Source organism: Mustela nivalis, assembly GCF_964662115.1.
Source record: "Mustela nivalis genome assembly, chromosome: 9".
Lineage (NCBI taxonomy): Eukaryota > Metazoa > Chordata > Mammalia > Carnivora > Mustelidae > Mustela > Mustela nivalis.
In genome coordinates this window covers 27,576,170-27,601,835 of record NC_139028.1, presented here as the reverse complement: position 1 = coordinate 27,601,835, position 25,666 = coordinate 27,576,170, and the positions used below count along the sequence as shown (strand labels likewise).

Genomic DNA, 25,666 nt, shown 5'->3' with positions numbered 1-25,666 from the left:
CATTGACAGCACTCCCGAAGAGGTGTGGACACAGTAGTCAGGGGTCAGGGGTCAGGGGGAGCGAGGATACTTCTCATCACATCCTCGAGACAAGAGGAGATAAGTAGGCAGCAAAGCTGCTAACAGAACCAGGATCCTGGCTGTTAGAGTAGTACCTTCATCTGTGTTCTGACATGTTCCAGAAAATTGGCTGGAGGCAGGGGAGTGAACAAAGTGGTTCCTGGAAAAAGGTCCCCAGCATCTATGTGGTTCTGTGATAGGAGAGAGAGTGCCAGGCAGGAAGTGGACAGGTAGGAAAATAATAGAATTCGAGCCATTTTCCAATCTTCTTCCTGGGGGAGGAACAGGGATTTTCCATTTCTTCAGCGGTTCTCTGGAGTCTATCTTTCCCCGGGCTTTTTAAAAGCTCCTCTCCCTCCTTTTTCAGAGCTCATTGGAGGTCTGTCCCGGGCACGCGCCCTCCTTTGCAGGAACACGGAGGGTGAAGTGGAGACAGGGGAGGTTGGGACACAAGATCCAGTTCAGTGTGTGTCCCAGGCCAGTCCCCTCACTGAGCCCCAATCCTCATCACCCCCTGGTAGGTAGTGGGGCTCAGCACAGGCAGGCAAAGAATGGATGGGACCCATCCGATGAGAACCCGCACTGAGGATCATATCCTAAGCAGATACCCCCTTCCGACCCGGGGATGTAGTGCTTTGAAACTAGAAAATGCCTGGTCTGAAAGAGAGGAAAGAACAAGTCCAGCAATACACAGGGCTCTGTGTATTCAGAGGGAAGTTGGCAGGGTTGTGCTCGGGCAGAGAAACTCCGAGTGGTACAAAGGGACGTGCCCAGAGTGGAGAAATCATGCTAATTGTGTGCGCCGGAGCTGGAGAACGCCACCCAAAATGAAGAGAGAAAGGGGAGCCCCATCCAGAGCCTTCAGTGCCTTGAGCCTCACTCCTTTTGTCTACCTTCTTCTGATCCAGACAGGTAGGAGACCAGAAGAGTAAGAGAGGGTCTGGAGAGGGGGCCCGCTATCTCCAAAAGGGAGGGAGGGAGAGCTGAAGGTCAGAATGCCTTTAAGGTGGGAGGAGGGGAGAGAGCTAAGCGGCCGTGGGAAGCATCTCAGTCAATTCAGGCATTAGTGTTGAATGTATTTCTTCATTCTCTGTGCCTCCCGCCCGGCCCCTGCGCCCCTCCCCCAAAAGGCTGCATGACTTTGGAGCTCCCACGGCATTCAGTACATTAGATAGAGGGCAGTGGGCCATTTCTTATGGGATGTCTTGTTGGCGTGGGCCAGTCCGGCGTTCTTTCCAAGGGATCATGATGGGGCTTGGAGAGGTGGGGGAGATCTGGGTTTTGTGCCTCCCCAACCCCCACCCCGGCTGCCCTGAGTGTAAAACAGCAAGGGAGATGAAATAAGCTTGGGAGATAATGAGCCTTTTGGTTTTTGGTTTTTGGCTTTTGGAAATCACACCAATCTATCCATAACTCACCCCGTGCCATAGACCCCTACCTTCTGTACTGCCCCCTACCAACTCCTTAGAGAACCGATCTTACTTTAAATAGATGTGTTTCTGTGTATGTGTGTGTGCGGGCATGGGCGTGTACACACACACACACACACTCACACTACTCCAGAGAGCCTGGCAATTCACAGTTTACTGGGGCAAACCAATGCAAAGATCATTCTAATAAAATGCAGCAACTCCTATGTGTCTGATACACAGAGGAGGCCCGGGATCAGAGAGATGTCACCTACCCCATCCACAAAGCTGGTGCTCGTGGTGGAGGGTGGGGTGGGGAGGCATATTTGGACAGGCGTCCTGGGAATGTCTGCACTAAATTTTAAAGGATGAGAATACTAAATAGGTGTGGGAACGGGCATTATAGTTGGGGAAATGGGCAAAAGTCAATATTTTGAAATGGCACCACGCATTTGGGGGCAGCCCAGCCACTCAACTTAGCTGGAGAGGAAAATGTCAATTTGGCAAGAGCCTTGTAAACCATACTAAGGAACCTGGGACATAATCTGTAAACAGTGAAGGGGGAGAGTGGGTATTGGATGGCTTGTGTTTCGGAGAGCTCGTTCCGCGGCGAGGCATTGGGGAAGAAGCTGGAGGCAAACGAGATAGGCAGGGAAGCCTGTACCCATTTGCTAGGACTGCTGGGACAAAGAACCACACACTGGGTGGCTTAAACAGCAGAAATGTCTAGTCTCACAGTTCTGCAGGCTAAAACATTGAGATCAAGGTCAGATTCTCTTTGGGGTGCGAAGGAAGGATCTGTTCCAGGCCTCTCTGCTGGCTTTAGGTAGTTCTTGGGCTGGGGCAGCAGAACTTTTCTCTTTACAGGACATTCTCTTATGCTTGTGTCTGTGTCCAATTTCCATTTTTTATCAGAACATGAGTCATACTAGATTAGGGGCCCATTCTCCTCCAGTATGACCTCATCTCAGCTTATTACATCTGCAATAACCCCATTGCCAAATAAGATCCCATTTGAGGTACTGGGGGTCAGGACTTCAACATACCAATTTGGGGCTGCGGGGGGGCACAATGTAACTGATAACAAGACTATTGCGATAGTTCAAAAGAGAAATAACATGAGCTGGAATTAGGATAAAAATAGGGGGAACAGGGCATGTGGAGACAGTATTTTGGAGGGAAGGTCAGGACCTAGTGATTGACAGGAAGTGGGAGGATCCAGAGAGGGCAGTAGGATTTCTGTGTGAAACCTGAAGTGACACCTGGGACAGGTTTGGGGGTATGATCATGAGTACTCTCTGTACTTAGGTTGACATGCCCATGAGACATCTATGGGAAATTGTGAAATAGCCTAAAGCAGGGGTGAGGGTGGGGGGCAGAGAGGTCAGCTTATAGGTGAAATCCAGAACAATGAGAATGGATAATATCACCTAGGAGGAGAAAATGGGCTGAACATGGAAAAACAAGTAACCCCAAGTAACCCCAAGATTTGTAGCAGAAGGTAGAGGGGGAAAAAGGCCCTCTGGGAAGGCCAAGAAGGAACAGTGAGAGAGACAGAGGGAGAACTAAAAGACTGTGGTGTCCAAAAAGTTAGGGGAGTTGGGAGTTTTTTGGAGAATGAGCATCAAATGTGTCAAAGAGTTCCAGTATATCAAGAACCAATTATAGTTCACCCGTTATTATTATATTACAACTAAAAGGGTTTGTTGGAGATGGCAATTCAGAGGTAACTATTCACCTTAGTGAGAGTGGTCTCGGTAGAAATTACAGTGAGTGGAAGGAACCACCAGAGCTGAAAATACGGAGGCAGTGAATTGAGAATACAAAGTACACAGGGAAATACACAAGTCAGAGCTGTCCTTAAATTCTTTCAGGTCATCAAATGGTAAGGAAAAAAGTTATAGAAAGACCTTGAGTGTCAGTGTGACCAGGTAAAAACAAAAGGTGACCACGGATCTTCTGTGTGGGAAAATGTGAGCCAGTAAATAGAGCACAACATAAAAACTAGGCTGGTGGGATATTAGTTATGACCTACAATGGGTAAGAGGTAAGTGCAGGCTTGGGCCATGGTATTGCTGAGAGAACAACAAAGAGCTAAGATCCCACAAGAAATTTCTGCCATGCTCACTATGTTAGGAAAATGCCATCTTCTGTAACAAATATGTTCTAAAATTTAAGTTCCATGTAATAGTACATATTACTATGTAATAGGACAATACAGTTCCAGTCCAGGCCTGGATGAGGAAGAGCTCTGTTCCGTGAAGTTCTCAGGGACCAAGTTGATAAAGCTCTCTATCAATTCTGACATGTGTTTTCAGTAGTCACCCTGTTACCCTGAGGTTTTTCTCCATTTCTTTCAGGTAAATAATTAAAAAACAAACAAACAAAAACAAAGCAAAACAAAACAAAACAACCAGAAAACGAACAACAGGAGAGAGGTTTTTCTAAACTATAAGTGGTACCTATAAATTCCACTGCTTCTATTGGCTGGAAGTCAATCACATAGCCATATCTAAGTGCAAAAAAGTCTGGGAAATGTAGTTTTCTATGATCAGCACTTAAAGGGGGTAAGAAACACTCGGTCTTCTTTTTTTTTTTTTTTAAGATTTTATTTATTTATTTGACAGAGAGCGACTCAGCGAGAGAGGGAACACAAGCAGGGGGAGCAGAGAGGGAGAAGCAGGCTTCCTGCAGAGCAGGGAGCCTGATGTGTGGGCCTCGATCCCAGGACTCTGGGATCATGCATGCATGACCTGAGCCAAAGACAGACGCTTAAAGACTAGCCACCCAGGTGCCCAACACTCAGTCTTTAATGCTTTGTCCCTAACATTGACAAATGAGGCTTTCCTAAACTGATCACAGCCCAATTCATGAAACATTCAAACAAGGTTTTTTCTAGAGGCTAGAACACCTATATACAGACATGAACATGGCATGCCATAGATCTAAATAATCCGACTGGCAACATTTTACTTTCTGAGATCCTAGAATTATTCCATCCTCTAGGAGCCCAAGAGGAAGAAGTCCCTCACCTGGCTTCTATCCATTTAGCCCTAAGATTACCTCCATATTGTAGGTCTTATCTTTTTCTTCTAACAGAGAGTTATGTATGGAAATGCATTTAACCTAAGGATACAGTTTAAAGAACCTTTAAAATGTGAATGAACCCATGGAACCAGACTCCAAGATCAAGAAATAGAACACTTCGGCACCTCAGAATCATGTGCATTCTATTTCAGTTACCGTTGCCCTCCAGGGTTGGTTACAGTGGTATCCTAACTTCTAATACAGATGAATTTTGCATGTCTTTGAACTTTGTATAAGTGGAATTGTACGCATGCATTCTTTTGTATCTGCTTTCGCTGAACACCAAATCTGTAAGATCCATTTGCGTTGCTGTTGAAATTGTTATGTGTTTGGTTTCAGTGCCTTATAGTATTCCATCGTAGGAATATACCACAGTTTATATTTCTATTCAACTTTGATAGACACTTTGGTTGTTTCTAGTTTGGGGCTCTATTGAGACAGTTGTTAAGATACTCTAGTACCTGTCTTTTGGTGAACAGGTGTACGCATTTCTTTGGGATATGCCTAGGAGTCAAACTGCTGAGTTATATGTGTGTATTTAACTTTAGTAGATATGGTCAAACAATTTTCAAAAGTGATTGGATCAATCCACTTTCCCACCAGCGGCTCCAGACATGCCACATCTTCACCAGCAACTATATGTGTCTCTTTTTCATTGTAGTCACCCTAGTGACTAGTGAGGTGGTATCAAATTATGGTTTAAAATTCCTTTTCCATTATTATTATTAAGGAGGTTGTATCTTTTTCATATCATTATTAATTATTTGGATAGTTAGAAGTACCTCTTAGAAGTACCTCTTCTAAGTCTTCTGCCCATTTTCTACTAAGTTTTCTGGATTTTTAAAAAAGTATTGATTTGTAGTTTAAGAAATATGCTTTGGATACAAGTCGTTTGTAGGATATATGCCTTGTAAATATCTCTCATCCTGCAGCTTGCCTTTCACTCTCTCTCTCTCTTTTTTGTCTTTTACTCTCTTATTGGTATCTTCTAATGACAGAAACTCTTAATTTTATTGTGTTCATGTATCACTTCCTTCTTTTATGGGTTTCACTCTTGTGTTCTAAGAAATCTGTCTGCCTTCAAGGCACAGAGATATTCTCCTATGTTTCCCCCCCTTTTTTTTTTAATGTTGTTTTACCTTTCCCATTTAGATCCATAATTGATGTAGAATTGACGTTTGTGTAAGGTGTGAGGTAAGGATCAAGATTCATTTCTTTCCTAGATGGCCTGGCACTATTTATTGCAGAAAGAATCCTTTCCCCCCAGAGCACTGAAGCATCACCTTTTCATAAGTCAAGTGGTCATATATAAGTTTATTTTTAGACTCTCTGTTCTATTCCACTAATCTGTTTGTCTAGTCTTGTGCACTATCACAAGGTTAACCTCCTACAATTTTGGTTGGTATTGTATTACATTTATAAGTCAGTTTGGGAGAGTTGACAGCTTAACAGCAGTGCTTGTTCTGACCTAAAACAGGGTAAATCTCTGTGTGCCATCTTAATACCTATTAGCTATATACACATCACTGAACATCTATACACTTTAAAGTACAGATAGAAAGCTACAAAGACCTCTCTCTTCCTGGATCCCAAGGGCCTTCTTCACACTTTCTGTTTCCCGGCTTTCTCCTGTGTTCCTGAATGACTGACACTTAAAATGAGTTCACACTCTTATTGGCCCTTGGAGGTCTCAACAGGATACCAACAGGAGAACCCAACACAGTAACCTCAACAAGTATGTAATCAGTAGGGCACCTATAGGACAGGACAAAAAAGGGGCTTATTCTCAGAGCATTGATCACTAGGAAGAACATTAAAAACCAAAAGCAGAAAGCAAAATGTTTTCCCTTTAGAAAACCACGCTATGTGCTACCCATGGATTCTTTTTCTCTTTTCTCTCTTTTTTCCATCCTTTTTAAAATTAACATATAATGTATTTGTTTCTTCAGAGGTACAGGACTGTGAATCATCAGTCTTATCATAGCACTCATTCACCCCAGTGTCCATAGCCTAGACACCCTATCTCCTCCACCTCCCAGCACCCCTCAGTTTGTCTCCCGAGATTGAGTCTCTTATGGTTTGTCTCCCTCCCTGGTCCCATCTTGTTTCATTTTCCAACCCCTTCCCCCCATGACCTCCCTGCCCTGCCTCTTAAATTCCTTATATCAGAAAGATCATATGATAATTGTCTTTCTCTGATTGACTTATTTTGCTTAGCATAATACTCTCTAGTTCCATCCACATTGTTGCAAATGGCAAGATTTTGGGGGTTTTGATGGCTACATAGTATTCCATTGTGTATATATGAACCATATCTTCTTTATCCATTCATCTTCTGATGGACATCTGGGTTCTTTCCATAGTTTGGCTATTGTGGACATTGCTGCTATAAACATTCGCCATCCTTGGATTTTTGTATGCAGTTCTGCTCACTTCACCTCAATAATAATAATAATAGAATTGGAGAAAGGTCAGAGAAGGGTATCTGTGATGGCCAGAGGGACTTCTTTGTGATGATAGACCCAAACAAGACAAAAACCCATAAAAAAGGATATAACTTCAGCCCATGGTGCTCATGAGTATGGATTAGGTGTAAAAGACCAAATCCTAGAATACCTGTTTGGCATCATCTCAGTGACACTTTTAAAAGGAAAATTTCAGGCAAATACTGGTAAAAGGAAAACTATGCCAAGCATAAAGGAACATAGAAAAATGAAGAGATGATGATTCCTTTAAAGGAAGAGGCTTTAAGGGAATCCAAGGCCACTGGCATATACATTCTCATATTTTAAAGCTTAACATTCTTTGGTTGTCACTGCTGGACAAAACCCTCCTTGAGAGAGGCCACCTATCAGTATGGCACAGTTTAAGTTGACAGGTAAATCTTGCTGTGATGTCAATTTCCTTTTGTTCAGCCTCTAGTGGGAACAGAGACTTTCTATATAATGATGCCTCAGAGACTCAAGGACCATGATTAAGTTAATCACTTCTCAAGGTTGAATAGCCCTAGCCCCTTTTATTTCCACTGTGGATCATAGTTGTTACAGCCATTTCCTCATTTCTGTGTCCTGCTTTGGCCCCTGTCCCAGTTCTCTGTGTCCCTTGAAAGTTGTAGAACCCTGAACTTAATACCAACTCTAATTTTGGCTAGAGTTTTTGGAAACAGTGTTTGCTCAGCAAAATACTTTCTTTGTTAACTTCTCGGAAAGACTGCTCCATTCATTTCTGAACATGTGTACATACATCCCTGCGACTCATGGTCATACCCATGTTCCTGCACACAAGAAAGGTGCCCACCTAAAGGAAGGTGAAGCCTAAGGCAATCCATATGCGGTAGCTTTTCCAATATTTTTATGCAGAAGAATCGAATTTAAACTGACAAAAAGAACTGATCTGAGCTGGGAAGACATCACAAAAGGACCATAGGACCTTGTACAGGACAAGCTCAAGGGAGGGCCAGAGAAGATGAAAGGGAGGGGGAATCCCTTCCACTTTTCCTTGGAGCTGGGACTGTCACTTCCCAGCCTCCTGGATGGAGAACCTCAAAGTTTGATGCAGGACGTTTCTGCATATACAACCCTCACGCATACACACCCCACTGCTTCCAACTGTGTCCTGAACAGAGGTTCCCCAACAATTTACTCATCACCACCATGGCCTTTAATGAAACTCAATGACTTTTCTCAGGGCCATCTGAAGTCCCACATACCAAAGTCTATTTGCCTTTTAAGGGAACTCTGAAAACTCGTTTTTCTAAATCAAGCCAAACCTGAGACCTTGCAGTGGCTAGGGAGGAAATCCCACCTAAACAATCACAGAAACTGAGAGCTGGAAGAAATTTGAAGTATTATGTGATCAAACGGATTTCAGTCTGATACACAGAGCCAGCGGGATTCCTAGTAGTGCCCCAAATTATTGGGGAGGACAGGAGTCTGGTCCCCACCATCTCTTCTACCAAATCTTTGAGCCAGAACTAGACTTTGTTTTCATTCTTATACATGCTTTTATGGGAAAAAAAATATATTCAATAAAAAATATTTGAAAATATTTGATTTTGTCCATCTACCTCCCCCAAATCAAAACTCCTCTTGATAACAAGCCTAGGGGGTTTCTGGGTGACTCTGTCGGTTAAGCAACTGACTCTTGGTTTCAGCTCAGGTCATGAGATCCAGCCCTGCATTGGGTTCCATGTGCAGGAAGGAGTCTGCTTGAGATTCTCTACCTCTGCCCCTCCCTTGCTCTCTTGTGTGCTCTCTCTCTTTCAAATAAATAAATGAGTCTTTTTTTTTTTTAAAGAATATATCATAGTCCTACATATGGCAGCTTTAATCATTCAAATAGTCTCTTCCACTTTTAAGGTTTTATGGTTCTAACATACCTGGCAGGTAAGGGATCATAGAATGCCAGAGTTGAGAAGACCCCTTGTGATCATCTGGGCTCACAACCTCCCTATGCATAGGAGGAAACTGAAAAAGCACAAAGAAGTGAAAGAACAGCAATGGGCCTTTCCTCGACCCCTTTCAAAGGTGATGAGCTCACTCCTTAACAAAGAGCTTGTTCCAAAAATGGACTGAATAGGCTTATTACATTTGCTTTGATCTCCATAACTCACCTCTTAGTTTAATGCCCCCCTGGTTTGGGCTGGGTCCTTTGAGCTCAAGGAGGAGAATAAAGAAGGGAAAGGTACAACTTAACTTCCCCCAATTTAAAAAATAGTAGCAGAGTGGGAGAGTGGGAGAAAGAGACAGGGAACTTCAGAGGCAGTGACCATCAGAGAGAGCAGCTGGGGGTACAGAGGGACTGAGAACCTGACCTGTAAGTGTCTGTTTAGCTAAACTCAGCCCTGCTCGCAATTGACGTCCTCTCTAGAAGACCTTCCTTTGGGTAGTCGTAATGTTCTACAAGGACATGTTACACCAATGAATGGCATCGGTTCAGGTCCCAAAGCCCCCTAAGAGATCTCTGAAATATGAGATCCAACCCTAGATGGGGTAACCACTGGACACGATGGCAAAATCCCAGAATGGCAGGGCTGGAACAAGTGGTTGTAACATCAGGTTTGCCACTTATTTTACCTACCTGAGTCCCAAACAGAGAAGTGACTTATCCTAGGTCCTAAGTCAATAATAAGGGCCCAAGTCTCTGATGTTCACTCGTGTGTTCTCTCCACTACACGACAGTAGGTGATGTGCTTTTCCTTTGTGAACCTGATGAGGAAGTTCTTGTTGTTACTTGTATCCTGATTTTCTAAATGAGAAGAATGTGGCCTAGAATGATGGCTTGCCCAGGTCCACATAGCCTGAAGTGGTAGAGCCCTTGTAAAGGTCTTCTGATTCCAAACTCTTTGTTCTGCCCATCCCAAATCCCTTTTGTATAGGAGTTGCCTGTTGGGCTGGGGCCTGGGTGTATTTCCAAAACCAACTACTCAGCTGAAGAACTGTTCAGCCCTGGGCAGGCCTAGTAAAGTGTTCCTTGCCACCAGGGCAAGGAAAGAGGAGACTCTCAGTATGAATGAAGAAGGGCCCCTAAACTTCCCCTTTATTGTCACTGTCTTGTGGCACACTCCCTTCTCTATGAATCTCTGTTTCCACGCTTCTCCATTCCCTACTTTCCCAATCCCCAATCAAGAAGCAAATCTGACAGGGGCGCCTGGGTGGCTTGGTGGGTTAAGCCGCTGCCTTCGGCTCAGGTCATGATCTCAGGGTCCTGGGATCGAGTCCCGCGTCGGGCTCTCTGCTCAGCAGGGAGCCTGCTTCCTTCTGTCTCTCTCTCTGCCTGCCTCTCAGTGTACTTGTAATTTCTCTCTGTCAAATAAATAAATAAAATCTTAAAAAAAAAAAAAAAAAAAGAAGCAAATCTGACAAACTCATCCTGAGGTCTATGTTTTGCTCGTTGATACATCCCCAGGACACAGAGCAGTACTTGGCACATGGGAAGTTCTCAATAAATGTTTCTGTGAATGGAGCACATAGTGTGTGGGTTAGTTGGAGGTCTTCCTCAAGAGAAAGGTACTGGAGAAAACCACCAGAGGCAGAGAGAGGGCCAGTGAAAAGAAGGACTGAGGGCAATGGGATGGGTGTGGGGGTGATAGAGGATCAGAGGGGCCCAGAGCTATCGTGGGTACGGAGATGGCATCAGGGCTAAGAAGGAAGGACTGACAGGGCATGAGGAGCCCAGAGGGTGAGGCATGAAGACAACTGAGGACATAAAGATGGAGAGGGTTAGGGAGCCAAGGGTCTGATATTGCCTTCTCCCCATGGGTGTCCGTCCACAGAGCCGCTGGAGGGGGTGAACATCACTAGCCCGGTGCGCCTGATCCATGGCACGGTGGGGAAGTCAGCCCTGCTCTCCGTGCAGTACAGCAGCACTAGCAGTGACAAGCCCGTGGTGAAGTGGCAGCTGAAGAGGGACAAGCCAGTGACCGTGGTACAGTCCATTGGCACAGAGGTCATTGGCACCTTACGGCCTGACTACCGAGACCGCATCCGCCTCTTCGAAAATGGCTCCCTGCTTCTCAGTGACCTGCAGCTGGCCGACGAGGGCACCTATGAGGTTGAGATCTCCATCACGGATGACACGTTCACCGGGGAGAAGACCATCAACCTCACTGTGGATGGTAAAGTGCTCTGACAGGGACGGAGACGGGACTGGTCCTGAGATTTGGGCAGGGACTGCCCAGTACACTAGCCAGATCCCAGACATACCAACACAGAAACCACTTGGGAGCTGAGAGTGAGACAGTCAGGCATCAGAGTTTTTTGGCAGACAGGACACAGCTAATGCACACGGAGTGCTTACTGTGGGCCAGAAACTAGTCTAAGTGTTTTGCATATCTTGACTCATTTAATTCTGATAATAATGTAGGCATAGTTAATATAACTTACCCCATTTTGTAGATACAGAAACTGAGCCACGAAGAGGTTGACTAACTTGCCCAAGGTCATACAGCTGGTATGTGATAGAGCCAATACTGGAACCCAGACATTTGGAACCTAGGTTTAGCCCAACTGAAATAAGTTCCAGGCTGGGCCAGTTTCAAGACATCTTGAAAAGGCATTTGAGAAGAAGGAAGGGAAGGTTCGTGAGGGCAGGGACCATGGCTGTCTTATTCAGCATTGTACCCTCTGTGCTTAGTATGTGCTCCACAAATAATTGGTAAAGAAATGAATGAATGAATGAATGAATGGGTGGATTATAGGGAAAGATTGGACTGATGATCCCTAAAGGGCCTCTCAGACCACAAATCGAGTTGCAACGTGTTGGAAGGCGGGGAGTTACGAAGTGGAGGGGAGACACTGTTTGGCCCCTGCTCACAGGCTCCCCCACCTCTGGGACTCAGTGCCCATTTCCAGGCCACAGGTGTTAGTGGCTTCCACCACTGTGCTGGAGCTCAGCGAGGCCTTCACCCTGAACTGCTCGCACGAGAACGGCACCAAGCCCAGCTATACCTGGCTGAAGGATGGCAAACCCCTCCTCAATGACTCGAGAATGCTCCTGTCCCCTGACCACAAGGTGCTCACCATCACCCGCGTGCTCATGGAAGACGATGACCTGTACAGCTGTGTCGTGGAGAACCCCATCAGTGAGGGCCGCAGCCTGCCTATCAAGATCACCGTTTACAGTGAGTGCCCTGTCTTCTTGCCCTCGGAATTCCAAATCCTGAGAGGTCGGCACTGTGAGGGACTGAGGACAGCCCAGACAGAGGTCCCCTAGATGGGGAGAGAGAGGCAGGGATGGGCCAGCTCTCCACGGAGGCCAGCAACCGGTGGGAAGTGGGCTTAGCCAGCTCCGCCTGCCATAGGCCAGCCAAGCCTCTTGGGGCTCCTTTTCTCTTCCTTCTGCCACAGGAGCTCTCCTCACCAGACTTGTTCCCCTCTGAACCCTTTCCTACCTCTCGACCTCTCTCTCTCTTCCCAGGAAGAAGCTCCCTCTACATCATCTTGTCCACAGGAGGCATCTTCCTCCTTGTGACCTTAGTGACAGTCTGTGCCTGCTGGAAACCCTCCAAAAAGTCTGGGTAATTCTTCAAGTTCCACACCCTGAGCGCCCTAATCCTTCCATCCATCCCCACCCCATGCTCTAGTCTTCTTAGTCTCTTAAATGCCCATCCCCCCAGGACCCTGCACCTCTTTCCCCAGAGATCCCTCCTTAGCCTTGCACATAATGCATATGGAACTATACATTCTGGGCTCACAACCCCCAACAACCCCTCCCCTCAAACAATGGTTTCCCTTAGGGCACCTTTTTTGGGCGGGGCATGGTGGTTGTGGTTAATGAACTGCGTTATGATTATCCGCAGTTTACAGATAATAACACTGAGACTCAGTGTTTGGGGACTTGCCGGCGATGCCAGCCACAGAGGCGACTCATTCCAAAGCTCACTGGCTATTGCCACTCCCGCTGCCCCCAGCCCATCCTCCTGTTACAAGGCCTCTCTTGTGGCCACCAGATTCCTCTCGCGACCCTGCCCCTCAGACCCTCCCCTGCTCACACTCGACAATTCTGTTCAGAGGCTGCTGGGTTGCTTTGCAGGAAGAAGAGGAAGTTGGAGAAGCAGAGCTCCCTGGAATATATGGACCAGAACGACGACCGTCTGAAACCAGAAGGTGAGCTCCCAGCCACCCACTCACCCATCCCATCGGCACTCAGATCAGTGGGCTGCTGGGAAAAGGCAGAAGTGGGCCGCAAGGAAGCCAGCTGTGCAGGGCCCCTTCCTCCACCAAGTGCACGAAGACTGCAGAGCAGGGAGACGTGCAGCCAAGGTAGGACCCCAGGTATTCTGGATCCTTTGGTGGAGGTTGTGGCGGGGCCTTGACCGGCTCCTCGGGGAGCGAAGAGTGTAGGTGCTGGCTGGTGGAAAGGGTCCTGTACGGCGCCAGCCACCCCCACTCTTCGCTCTGCGCAGCGGATACCCTCCCACGGGGCGGCGAGCAGGAGCGGAAGAACCCCATGGCTCTGTATATCCTGAAAGACAAGGTGAGCACACTTGGGTCAGTGCCCCACAAACACACAGTGAGCCCTACTGCGTTCCGGGGTGCCATAGCCACGTGGAACTGATCTCTCTTTATAGCACTCCGAGGAACCGGGAAATAATTGTGTCACCCGCCCTTTAGGGCTCAGAAAAATAAGGCTGACAGAGGTGAAATGACTTGCCCAGGATCAAACAAATAAATACACATTAAGTGGCAGATCTAGGCTTCTAGGTCTCAGGATTCTAACTCTGATGATTCCCCCACTGATCTACAACGGAGTCTGTCTCAGGCTGGGCCAGACAAGTGGAAAGAGGAGACTAAGGGCACAGAGCGCTCAAGTTAATGCATGTCAGCATTTACCGAGCACCTGTTACCTGCCAGGCACCACGAAGGGTCTGTATGGCCAGACCTCTGTCTGCCGTCTTGCACCGGGTGGGAGAGTAGAGGGAACCCTGCTCCTTCAGCTCCGTATGCCCAGCGCCCCCGACGGGGCGCTCACCCTGGCGGCGCGTGTCCTTGCAGGACTCCCCGGAGCCCGAGGAGAACCCCGCCCCGGAGCCTCGGAGCACCACTGAGCCTGGCCCGCCGGGCTACTCTGTGTCGCCGGGAGTACCCGGTCGCTCGCCGGGGCTGCCCATCCGCTCGGCCCGCCGCTACCCGCGCTCCCCCGCGCGCTCCCCAGCCACCGGCCGGACGCACACGTCGCCACCCCGGGCCCCGAGCTCGCCCGGCCGCTCGCGCAGCGCCTCGCGCACACTGCGGACTGCGGGCGTGCACCTGATCCGCGAGCAAGACGAGGCCAGCCCGGTGGAGATCAGCGCCTGAGCCTCCTCGGGACCCCCGGGGTGGGGGCGCGCCCTGCAAAGAGGCGGGTGCCCAGGGAAGGCTGGGGGGTGGGGGGGGGGCGCGACCGCTGCCGCCAGGGGAGGTCCCCGCGAGGGCGCGGGGGTCTCGCGTGGGGGCCAGCCTAGGCATGGGGACGCAGTGGGGCAGCCAGGAGTGTCTCAAGTGGTGAAACCGGGTCGCGTTTGCTCCTGGTTTCACCGGCTGTGTTCTCAGTGGGTATGGGCTGTGCCCTTTTAGGACCATATAGATTATTAAATTTCTGGCCCAATCCCCCAAGAGTCTTATGGAAACTAACATCAGTAACCTAACCCCCATGACTCTCCTGTGCCCTTCCTACCGAGCTCTGTGCTCCTACCCACCTTCCTCCCCTCCGAGCCAACGCCTGTTCCCGGGATACTTTCTTGGCAAGCTCGGATTAGAGAGGCCACTTACCCAAAAGGAACAGCTGTCCTAAACTTGCCAGTTAGTGGGTGCACAGAGGACAGTTCTGAGCATCCGGGAAATTATTGTGAAGACAGTGCCTTATAGTGCCCTGCTCTGGGCATCTGGTACCTGGGTGCGTACCAGTTGGTGAGGCAGGAGTCAAATTCATTCCTTTGACCCCTGACCTGCGCCCTAGCAAGGGCAAAGGATTCAACCCTCCAGAGCTTGATGTCCTCCCAAAGCCTCCGTCAGGGGCTACCAAGCATTCTTTCCTTCTCTATTCCAATAGAGAAGGAGGTTCTCACTCCCGTGACCCAGAAAGCTAGATTAAGTGAAGAAAAAAAATTGTTTTAAACCCTCACACCTATGCCTTCTCCCTAGCTTCCTTACAAAACAAGCCTTTCAAACAATCAGGATCCCTGGGAAAGGTCCTTGGGCTTCCTTCAGCTCTAAGAGTGTAAGGTTCCAGTTTGCAGAATGATGGTGGGGAAAGGGAGGAGGAGGAGGCTTACTGCTGCCCACAATGGTAAGGAGACAAACTCCAACGCTTGGCCTCCAGCCTCCCACCTGCCTTGTTCCAGGATACTTAGATCCCAGGAGATAGGACAAGGGCAGACTCCCTAATCACACAAGCATAGAATTATAGAGAGGTTGGGCCCCTGCATCACCAGGTTATGCCCATGTCACTGCCTCTTGAACAGTTTGCAGGAGACACAGTAATCTACTGTGTGAGCAGTGAGGACAATTAAAAATCTGTAAGAGAAGGAGGGCATCTGTGTTCTAACCTCCCGTCCCTGATGCCTGTAGGGGTCCTTGCATCCCTGGCCACACCCCAAATTCCTGAGCTCCAGCCCCACTCTCCACCATCCTACAGAGAAACACCCCTGTCCCCAACCACTCCACACTGGGGCAAGTTTTGTTCCAGCCACAAGGGCAACAACATTTCTAATTGGCCCCCTTCACCCTTACCTCGACAGCATGCCCCTCCCAGCTCCCTGTCCCCGTGCACTTCTCCAAGGCTCACTGAGCAGGTGCCTTTGCGGCTTTCCCTTCTTGGCCAGAACTGCTCCCCTAACTTTGGGTTCTTCATCCAGAATGAGATCCTGCCTGCAGGGGAAAGTTGCTCAGGCAGGTGGAAGATGCAGGGCTTGGAGAAGGGATACAGGCTGTTCTGTTTTGGGAGGCAGGGTTGAAGTAAGGGGGGGAGGAGAGCATGCTATACCCCATGGCTTGGGGCTAAATCCCTGAGGGGCCAGCTTCCCAGGCTCAAGCCAAATCTGCCTTAAATCTGGGGTTGGGGGCATAAGTAAGGAAGTGGTTTTGTTTTTGTTTTGTTTTGTTTTGATCTTCATCTTTGTATTACCAGCATCTAGCAGAGTGCCTAGCACATACTGGATGTTCAATAAACTTTTGATGAAATGAAAGGACAACTTTATTGCACTTAAGCAAAGAGAACAAAACAAGGAGCTTAAAAAAGCTAGTCATTTCCCTTTTCCTTTTGCTTCTCGTCTTCCTTTATCATCCTTCACCGTCTTTGCAAATCCCGAGTTGTCCACTCCAAATCAGCACTCACTCACTCACCCATTCACTCATTCATTCATTCCAGTGCTCCCTCATTTATTCAACCAATGTGTTGATCTACCTTGGACTAGGCCCTGTGTGAGACACTGGGGAAACAGTGTAACTATGCCATGACCCTTAGCCAGAAGACAGTCCCATGGAGGAAGACAGGTGAGCAAGCAGGTTATTACAATACAGTGTGAAAAATGCCATGACTGAAGTCATTAGAGCAGATCCTGAGAGCCCGTAAGAGAATCATCTAACCTAGATTAGGGGTTGCCAGCCAAAGTGTCTTGGAGAACAGGCTTGAACTTAGTCTTAGAGAGATTAGTTATTCAGGTGAGGAAACAGGATAAAAGGACACATATTCCAGGGGAAAGGAGCAGCCTGTATAAAAGCTTGCAAGTATAAGGTGAGTCTAGACTACTTGGCACTCATAAAATGTTGATTATCCAGGAGCAAATGTTTATTTTAGCACAGTAATGGAAGACTAGACTTCAGTTAGTGGCAGGGTGGGGGAGCTGAGCCCAAGACTCCTGGATTAAGTTGGTATCCCAGAAGGGAGTCCCAAGCTCCCAAAATAAAAATGCAAATCCTCCCTGGAAAAAGGCATTTCCTAAAATTTTCAAAGATTAAGGTCAAGCTGGTATGACCATGAAAGGCTGCTAAACATAGAAGGAAACAAATCACCATGAGTGAGAGTCAGCTGATAGAAGAAGCAGTAAATTTAGAACCCAAAGGCCCTCAGATATTGAAATTATCACATTAGAATATAAAATAACTATGAAATGTTTGAAGAGACAAAAGACAAAATTGTAGAAATGAACCAGCAACAGGGGACTGTCAAAAGTGACCCAAGTGGAACAGGAACAAAATAGAACTATTACACGTAAAAATGGAACTTACACAAATAAAAATGCAAATGAGAAAATTAAACAGCACACTAAGTAGAGTTGAAGAGAGTTAGTTCAATTGGAAGATGGGTCCGAAGAAATGTCTCAGAGTAAGGCACAGACCAAGGAGAAGATGAAAAATAGGAAAAAGAGAGTAAAGGACATGGCACACAGAATGAAAAAACCTAGCATGTATTTTGCCAAGAGCTCAAAGAGGAGAATAGATACATGGAAGAGAGACGATATTTTAAGAGTAATGACTGAAGTTTTTGTAGAACTCATGATAAATGTACATATACAGGTAAAGGAAGGGTATTAACACACACTACATAAATTTTTAAATTTCCACTTTTACGCAAAATATAGTAAAAGCAGAGTATACCAAAGACAAAGAGAAAATGTTAAAAAGCATCCAGAGAGAGAAAGATGGGTCTTGCATGTTCACACAATAATAAAAATCACTAGTTAGTGGAGTGTATCTTCAAAATAATAGACACAAATAACTATTAGCCCAGATTATTGTACCTAGCCAAGCAATCTTCTAAATATGAGGACAAAATAAAAGTATTATCAGATGAACAAAAACTACAGTTTACCACCAACACTATAAGAATTCCCAAAGGGTATATTTTGGGAAGAAGGAAAAGCAAGATTTGAGATTCAAAAAAGAATGGTGGGTAAAAACGTAGGCAAATCTATAATAGTGCCTCATAAAATCATGGTAATAGTATCTAATTTGTACTTTCCAAAACCTGACAAATAAAATACAGGAAAATGATAGCATGTAAAGTGGGAAGGATATTAATCGAATGAAACTATGGCAAGATTCTTGAATTCTTTGCGGAGGGGAGGTTGTTTAAGATAGTAACTTTAGATTTTATCAAATAATCAAGGGAACCTTATCAGGGTAACCACTAAAAGAATAGAATGAGAGAATTGGTTTAAATTCCAAAACAATAAAAAGGGAAAAAAGAAGAGAGAAGCAAACATAAACTCATTTTTTTTTAAGTCAAGAAAAAAAGAAAAAAACCTAACACAGGAAAAGTGAAACTATAGAAAGTCAAAAATAAGATGGTAGAAACAAGGCAAAATTAAAAATAAATTGTAAATCGCCTAAATTCATCAGTTAAAATATTATCTGTTGGGTTATATTTTTGATAATCCAGCCATATGTTATTTAAATGAAATACACCCAATATAAACATTTGCAAAAGTTGAGAATAAAGTAACAGAAAAAGGTATACCAGGCAAACAGCAAGCAAGAGGAAGCTGGGATAACTATTAACCATAACCACAAGACACATGGACTTCGGGACAAAAAGCCTAATTAGTGAGATGATCTTACATCCTGTTTGCCTGAGACAGTCCTGGCTTACTCCTGTTATCCTAGCAACAACCAGTATGGCCTTTGACTTCCAATTAAATAGATTATACATATATCAATATAGATATATGTATACATATGTATACATATATCACACTTCTCTTATTCATCCAGGTTGTTTCCATATCTTGGCTATTGTGAATAATGCTACAATGAACATAGGACTGAAGGTTTCTTTTTCTTTTTTTAAGATTTTATTTATTTTTTTTGACAGACAGAGATCCCAAGTAGGCAGAGAAGCAGGCAAAGGGAGAGGCTCCCTGCTGAGCAGAGAGCGGGATGTGGGGCTCGATCCCAGGACCCTGAGATCATGACCTGAGCCATGAAGGCAGAGGCTTTAACCCATTGAGCCACCCAAGTGCTCAGGACCAGAGGTATCTTAATGAGATCTAGATTTCAATTCCTTCAGATATATATCCAGAAGAGAGATTGCTGAGTCATATAACAGTTCTATTTTTAATTTTTCTAAGAACCTTCATAGCTGTTTTCCACAGTGTTTTCCACAGTGGCTCTACAATTCACATTCCCAACAGTACCCTGGGAGGTTACCTTTTCTCCATACCCTCGTCATCCTTTGTCTTCTGGATACAGCCATTCTAACTGATGTGAGGTGGTATCTTATCATGGTTTTGATTTGCACTTGCCTGATAAACCATGGTTTATCCATTCACTTACTGAAGGACATCTGGGTTACTTCCAAGTTTTGACAATTAGGAATAAAGCTGCTGCAAACATCTGTGTGCAGATTTTTGTGTGGATGGAAGTTTTCAACTCCTTTGGGTAAATACCAAGAATGCAAAAAAAAAATTTACAAATAGAAAATTCATGGAATGCCTGGGTGGCTCAGGCAGTTAAGCCAACTATTAAGTCAACTATTGGTTTTGGCTCTCGTCGTGATCTCAGGGTCGTGAGATCGAGGCCTATGAAGAGCCCTTCATCAACCAGAGAGGCCCATGAAGAGACTCTCCGGTCAACAGGGAGTCTGCTCCCCCTCTCACTCTCTTTCTGCCCCTCCCTCTGCTCCTGCTCTTTCCCCCTCTCAAATAAATAAATAAATAAATACATCTTTAAAAAAATAGAAAATTCATAGATGTTTTTCCCCACATTAACAGACTAAAGGAGACAAACTATCTCAATAGATGCCAGGAAAAACCTTGTAGAGTTTAATGCTTAATCATGATCAAAAGCTCTTAACAAACTAGAAATAAAAGGACACTTTATTTTTTTTTTAATTTATTTCTTTGACAGGCGGAGACCACAAGTAGGCAGAGAAGCAGGCAGAGAGAGAGGAGGAAGCAGGCTCCCTGCTGAGCAGAAAGCCCGATGTGGGGCTTGATCCCAGGATCCCAGGCTCCCCAAAAAAAGGACACTTAAAAAAAAAAGGACAATTTTGTAATCCGATTAATAGTATCTACAAAACACCAACAGCAACCCTCATTCTTTTTTTTTTCTTTAAAGATTTTATTTATTTATTTGACACAGAGAGAGAGATCACAAGTAGGCAGAGAGGCGGGCAGAGAAAGAGAGAGAGGAGGAAGCAGGCTCCCCACTGAGTAGAGAGCCCGATGCAGGACTCCATCCCAGGACCCTGGGATCATGACCTGAGCCGAAGGCAGAGGCTTTAACCCACTGAGCCACCCAGGTGCCCCAACCCTCATTCTTAATGGAGAAACATTAGAAGAATTCATTCTAAGTGAAGAAGGAAACAAAGACCCATGGTCACTCTCTCTGGTCAACACGATCCTGGCAATGCAGGAAAAAAAAAAAAGTATGAAGAAGGGAAATAAAAAACCAAAAACTTCATATTTGGATTATATGTTTTCCTACATGGACAACTCGAAAGAACTGACAAACTACGAGACAAAATGTCAGAGTATCTCAGTTCTTTCTGCTTTGTAAGGAACCACCCCAAAACTGAGTGACTTAAAAGAACAGTTGGGGCACCTGGGTGGCTCAGTGGGTTAAAGCCTCTGCCTTCAGCTCAGGTCATGATCCCAGGGTCCTGGGATCGAGCCCCACATCGGGTTCTCTGCTCCAGGGAGAGCCTGCTTCCTCCTCTCTCTCCCTGCCTGCCTCTCTGCCTACTTGTGATCTCTGTCTGTCAAATAAATAAATAAAAAATTAAAAAAAAAAAAAGGCAGCTACTTGGCTATTTGGGGCACCTCGGTGGCTCAGTCGTTTAGTGTCTGCCTTCAGCTCAGGTCATCATCCCAGCCAGGGTACTGGGATGGAGCCCTTCTTCAGGCTCCCTGCTCAGGGGGGAAGCCTGCTTTTCCCTCTCCCACTCCCCCTGCTTGTATTCCCTCTCTCTCTCTCTCTCTCTCTCTGTCAAATAAATAAATAAAATCTTAAAAAAAAAAAAAAAGAGTGGCTATTTTATTCAGTCGCAATTCTTTGTGTCAGTAGTCTGCGTTGGACTTGCTGAGTGATTCACTTGCTGGTGCCATGGGTTACTTGTGTGACCACATCATCTGCTATCCTGAGCTGGATCTGGGTGCCTAAGATGGCCTCACCCACCTGTCTGCTGATTGATACGGGTGGTTGGCTAGTATAGTAAGTCTAAGAATCCTCAGCTAGCATAGCTCATCTCTACTGAGCTTCTTCGCGTAGCAGCCTCAGAGAGGTGTTTCAAAAGGTCAAGAGCATGTACGCGACTAATGAATCATTGAACACTACATCAAAAACTGATGCTGGCTAACTGAACATTAAAAAAAAAAAAAAAAGTCAAGAGTAGAAGCTGCAAGCCCTCTAGAGGCTTAGATCTGAACGTTCCACACATCACATCACTTCCACTGTATTCCGTTGGTCAAAGCAATTCACGAGGCCAGTTGAGCTTTTGGGGAAAAGATTCTACTTCTTTGGGGGAGGGGTGACAAGCATTGCACAGGAACAAGTGTACAGGATAGTAGGGAGTACTGCAACTGTCTTTGCTTAAGGAGTCAGCTAAAAACACATTTAACAAAATGTGGGCAGCAAAATCTAAAACATTATTGAAAGACGTGAAGGAGGGGTGTCTGTGTGGCTCAGTGGGTTAAGCCTCTGCCTTAGGCTCAGGTCATGATCTCAGGTTCGTGGCATCAGGCCCCACATTGGGCTCTCTGCTCAGCTGGGAGCCTGCTTCCCATTCCCCATGCTCTCTGCCTGCCTCTCTGCCTACTTGTGATCTCTGTCTGTAATAAATAAATAAAATCTTGAAAGAAAGAAAGGAAGGAAAGAAAGAAAAGAAAGAAGGAAAACTAAAGAAAGAAAGTGTGAAAGGTGTGAAGGAAGAGCGAAATAAAGGGAAAGGTATACGTGTTCATGAATAGGAAGACTTAATGTTACAAGATGTCAGTTCTTCCTATACATTCAATCAGGTCCACAAGGTTTGCAAGGAACTTGACAAGCTGAAGCCCTGAGTAGAGCCAATACACTTCTGAAAAAGAAGGGGAGAATAACTCACCCTTCCAGGTCTCAAGATTTATTAGGCAGCTCTAGTAATTGAGACAATGTGATGTTCACACAGGGATAGATAAATAGGCCAATGAAACAAGCTACATATGTATGGACATTTGGTGGGTAACAAGGAATCATGGCAAGTCACTAAATAAGTAGTATTGGGAGTATTGCTGACTATCTGAAAATATATATGTGCACACACACACACACACACACACACACACATATATATATATATATATATACATAAGCCATATAAAATAATCAATTAGTGATAGGTCAAAGACTTAAGTGTGAGATTTTCATACTTTCAGAAGAAAATATGGGAGATTATCTTTTTGGTTTTAGTGTAAAAAGAGATTTTCTTCAAAAATGGAAAGAATACACTAAGCATAAAAATAAATATATCTAAAGTTAAGAACATCTGTTACAGTAACGCTTAATTCTGTGGGGAAGGGGAACCGCTCCCACACTTAGATATTTGATATCTTGGCAGTTAATTCTTCCACTCCTTAAATTTGTCTCTGCAAGATGTTGCCAGAAGTTTTGTTAAAGTACGCGTGGTCTTGCTCAGTGGTCCCTTCTCTGTACCTTCTTTTTCTATGTTAACATTTTTGTTTTTTAAAATAATGTTATTAATTCAATAATTACATTTTAAATTAAAATTTTAATTTAAAAAAAAAAAAAAAAAAAAAAAAAAAAAGAACATCTGTTACACCATAAAGAAAGAGAAAATAGAAGGCTAAGCTTGTTTTTGCAACATTTCTAATCCACAGAGAATTATTATCCAGCTTATATAAAACTCCTGAAAGTTATTGAGAAAAAGACAAATAAGCAGTAAAAAAAAAAAAAATGAGCCAAAGATAGAAACAAATACTTCCCAGAAGAGAAAATGCAAATGGTGAGAAAACACTTGAAAAAGTGGTAAGCTTTATTATTTAATCAGGCAAATGCAAATTGGGACAATAATAAAATATTATTTTACATGCTAGGCGGTCAAAAATTAAGAGGTCTACCAACTCTTCTGGGGATGTGGTTCAAGGACATTGGTACAACCAACTGATTTGGAAAACAATGGTGACCATCTACACTTGAATATTTGTAGGACCCATGGCCCAGAAATCCTACTACTAGATTACTAGTTACACTAGGAGACATAGAAAATGAAGGCTAGGGGCAGCACTGTTCATAACAGAAAAAGAAGAATGACTTGATCTACTGCATAGCAAGGAAATGATCAAAGGCACTCTTCTGCAAAGAATCATAGATTTGTCCCTGATTCGTGACAGCACCCAATTTAGAGCGAAGTTCCACTTCACAGGACCCTCCCCAATATCAGCCAGTCAAAGCCCAAATTCCATAATTGGTTCTTTCTAACACCCTATTAAGTGTCTTATTGAGCAACTAAGTGTCTCTCACTGAGACCCTGCACAGTTCCCCATAATGTGCGCATTCCTTAGCTGCAAGGAGTAATAAACCCCATATATTCCGAAACTAGTATGCTCCTGGTGATCTTTGAAGTCCTAGAAGGCATTGACCAGTTGAACACAAAGTACAGTAACTGAACTCCTTTTCTTCTTGGACGTGAAAATTGAAAGCCTTGAGAATCTCCATTTGATCTAGTCTCCAGTGTTTGGTCTAGGGTGACACATAGTCATTGGTGTTGCAAAGGTCAAGAAACTGTAGTGTTGAAATCATTAGATATGAGTCCCCCCCATGGATGTTGAACTTTCCCATGACACCCATGGGCCCAGGAACCAGAGAACAGATGCTATGGCAGTGAGGTAGCATCAGGGCAACCTTCCCATTCAGCTTAGAGAAATTCATTACAGTCTCCTCTCCTGACTGAGTTTCCCTCCAACCATGGGTATCCTGCAACAAAATTGAGAACTTGAAGATTGGGACCAAACCAACTTAAGCAAAGAGGGAAAAAATAAAGCAAAACCAGAAGACCAAAAGGGTAGGATCTTAAGACCTAAAAGAGTGCCTCCAGGTAGCTGAGGCTAGCTGTGGCTGTGTGGGTCAGAGAAGAGATATGGTATTCCCAGGGCACACAAGAGATATAGCACACATCTAGTATTTTCTAAGCACTTCCATATCCACTCCCCATAAACCTGATGCAAACATTTTACAGCTAAGGGAAGTGGGGCTCAGAGAGGTTATGTGACTTATTCAAGGTCTCTCTGCCAGTAAGTGGTCAAACCAGGATCTATGCCTAAGTGTGGCTAATTGCAAATCCCACCTGAATTCATGTATCTTGCCCTCCCAGCTTGCCCAGCAGGAGTCCTGGCTGCATCTTCAGAGAACATAAGAGTCAGGAGCCAGAGGTGGAAAACCATGTGCCCTGGAGGGTCCCTCAGGAGGACACTTAACTCCTCTCCTCTCTTCCCTTTTACAAGCAACTAAAGAATTACTCACAAAAACACAAAACTCTAAAACCGGGAGGTGAAGGAAGATTCTGTGTAAACTGGTCACTGGCCCCAGAGCAGCGCGTCCTTGAAATAACTGGAGACAGTCCCCATGGGCTGTCCTCATCCACATGACTCATGCCGTTGGCTCTTCCTTAATGTGTGGAAATGAGACAACACAGATGTTGCGAGGTGCGGTTGCTGGAAATGAGCGCTATGATCCCTGGGAGCCATCCAGACACACCTTACTGTTGGGAAGTCCCCTTGGCCATCATTCCACAATCTCGGAGGACTCTGGATGCTTGGACTGAGTGAGGAGAGTCTCAGTGTCTCCCAGGAAAGCCCAATTCTTAGCACTTGGCTCTTCAGAGTCTGGGAATGGAGGCGAACGCTGCACACGATCTCCAAGGATAAGGAATGTGACTGTGGAGTTGGGGCAGCTCCTCGGGCTGCTGTAGCCTCCTTCTGGAGCTCCATTCCTGCTGTTCAGCACAGGCACCCCTCCCTACTGTGTACCTGAGGATAGGGCTAGCCATGAATCTGAATTCCTGTGAGACTTGCCGGCCTATTATACCATCTTTATCAGTTGTAGAGATTTGAGTACGATCCAGTTGGTTCAAATCATGAGCAGAGAACTTGGCTGGGCTCCCCAAGTCCAATGGATAAGCAGAAGAGACTACAGAAAGATGACCGACAGCAGGTAGTCTGGGGTCAGATGGACTTGGGGGCTCTGGACCCGAGAAAAATCCCAAGTTGGCAGTAGGTACAGTAAATCCATCTGTCCCACAACATCCTTCCTTGTCTTGTCCTTGGATGACCTCAATGTTCACATGAATACCTCCTTCATCACTCTGGCCTCCTAGATCCTGGACTCGGTAAAACGTACTCCACTCTGCTGGGCACACAGACGCCTATGCTCCTGCCACGGACTTTGTCACTGCCCTTCTGAAAAAGCACTTCCGAAATACCAGATGCTGCTCTCTAACCCCAGTTCCTACCTTCCAGCTCTCTCACTATGCTGCTTTCACTCTGTCTGCTCTTTACCTGCTAGAAATTCCCAGTTTCTAGAGACTAGGGTGATCTCTTGCTCTGACTATCTTTCTCAGTGTTGGTCTGCATTTGAGGGGAGAGAGGAGGGGTGAAGGAGGCCTGGGGCTGTGGCTACAGCTGGGGCTGGTGCTGAGGC

At 45.5% G+C, this 25,666-nt stretch overlaps 1 protein-coding gene across 2 annotated transcripts; it reads left to right on the top strand.

The window, feature by feature from the left end:
* Positions 1-590: 590 nt before the first annotated feature.
* Positions 591-16,221, top strand: HEPACAM (hepatic and glial cell adhesion molecule). Of its 2 annotated transcripts, none has more exons than XM_082683270.1 (7): positions 591-972; positions 10,831-11,172; positions 11,896-12,177; positions 12,474-12,573; positions 13,089-13,318; positions 13,462-13,532; positions 14,051-16,221. In XM_082683270.1, the coding sequence occupies exons 1-7, from the start codon at positions 612-614 to the stop codon at positions 14,351-14,353; spliced, it is 1,689 nt and encodes a 562-aa protein (XP_082539396.1). In that variant the 5' UTR covers positions 591-611; the 3' UTR covers positions 14,354-16,221. The 2 variants fall into 2 exon arrangements, with proteins under 2 accessions (XP_082539396.1, XP_082539397.1); XM_082683271.1 differs by having other exon boundaries at positions 596-972; positions 13,089-13,162.
* The last annotated feature ends 9,445 nt before the right edge of the window (positions 16,222-25,666 follow it).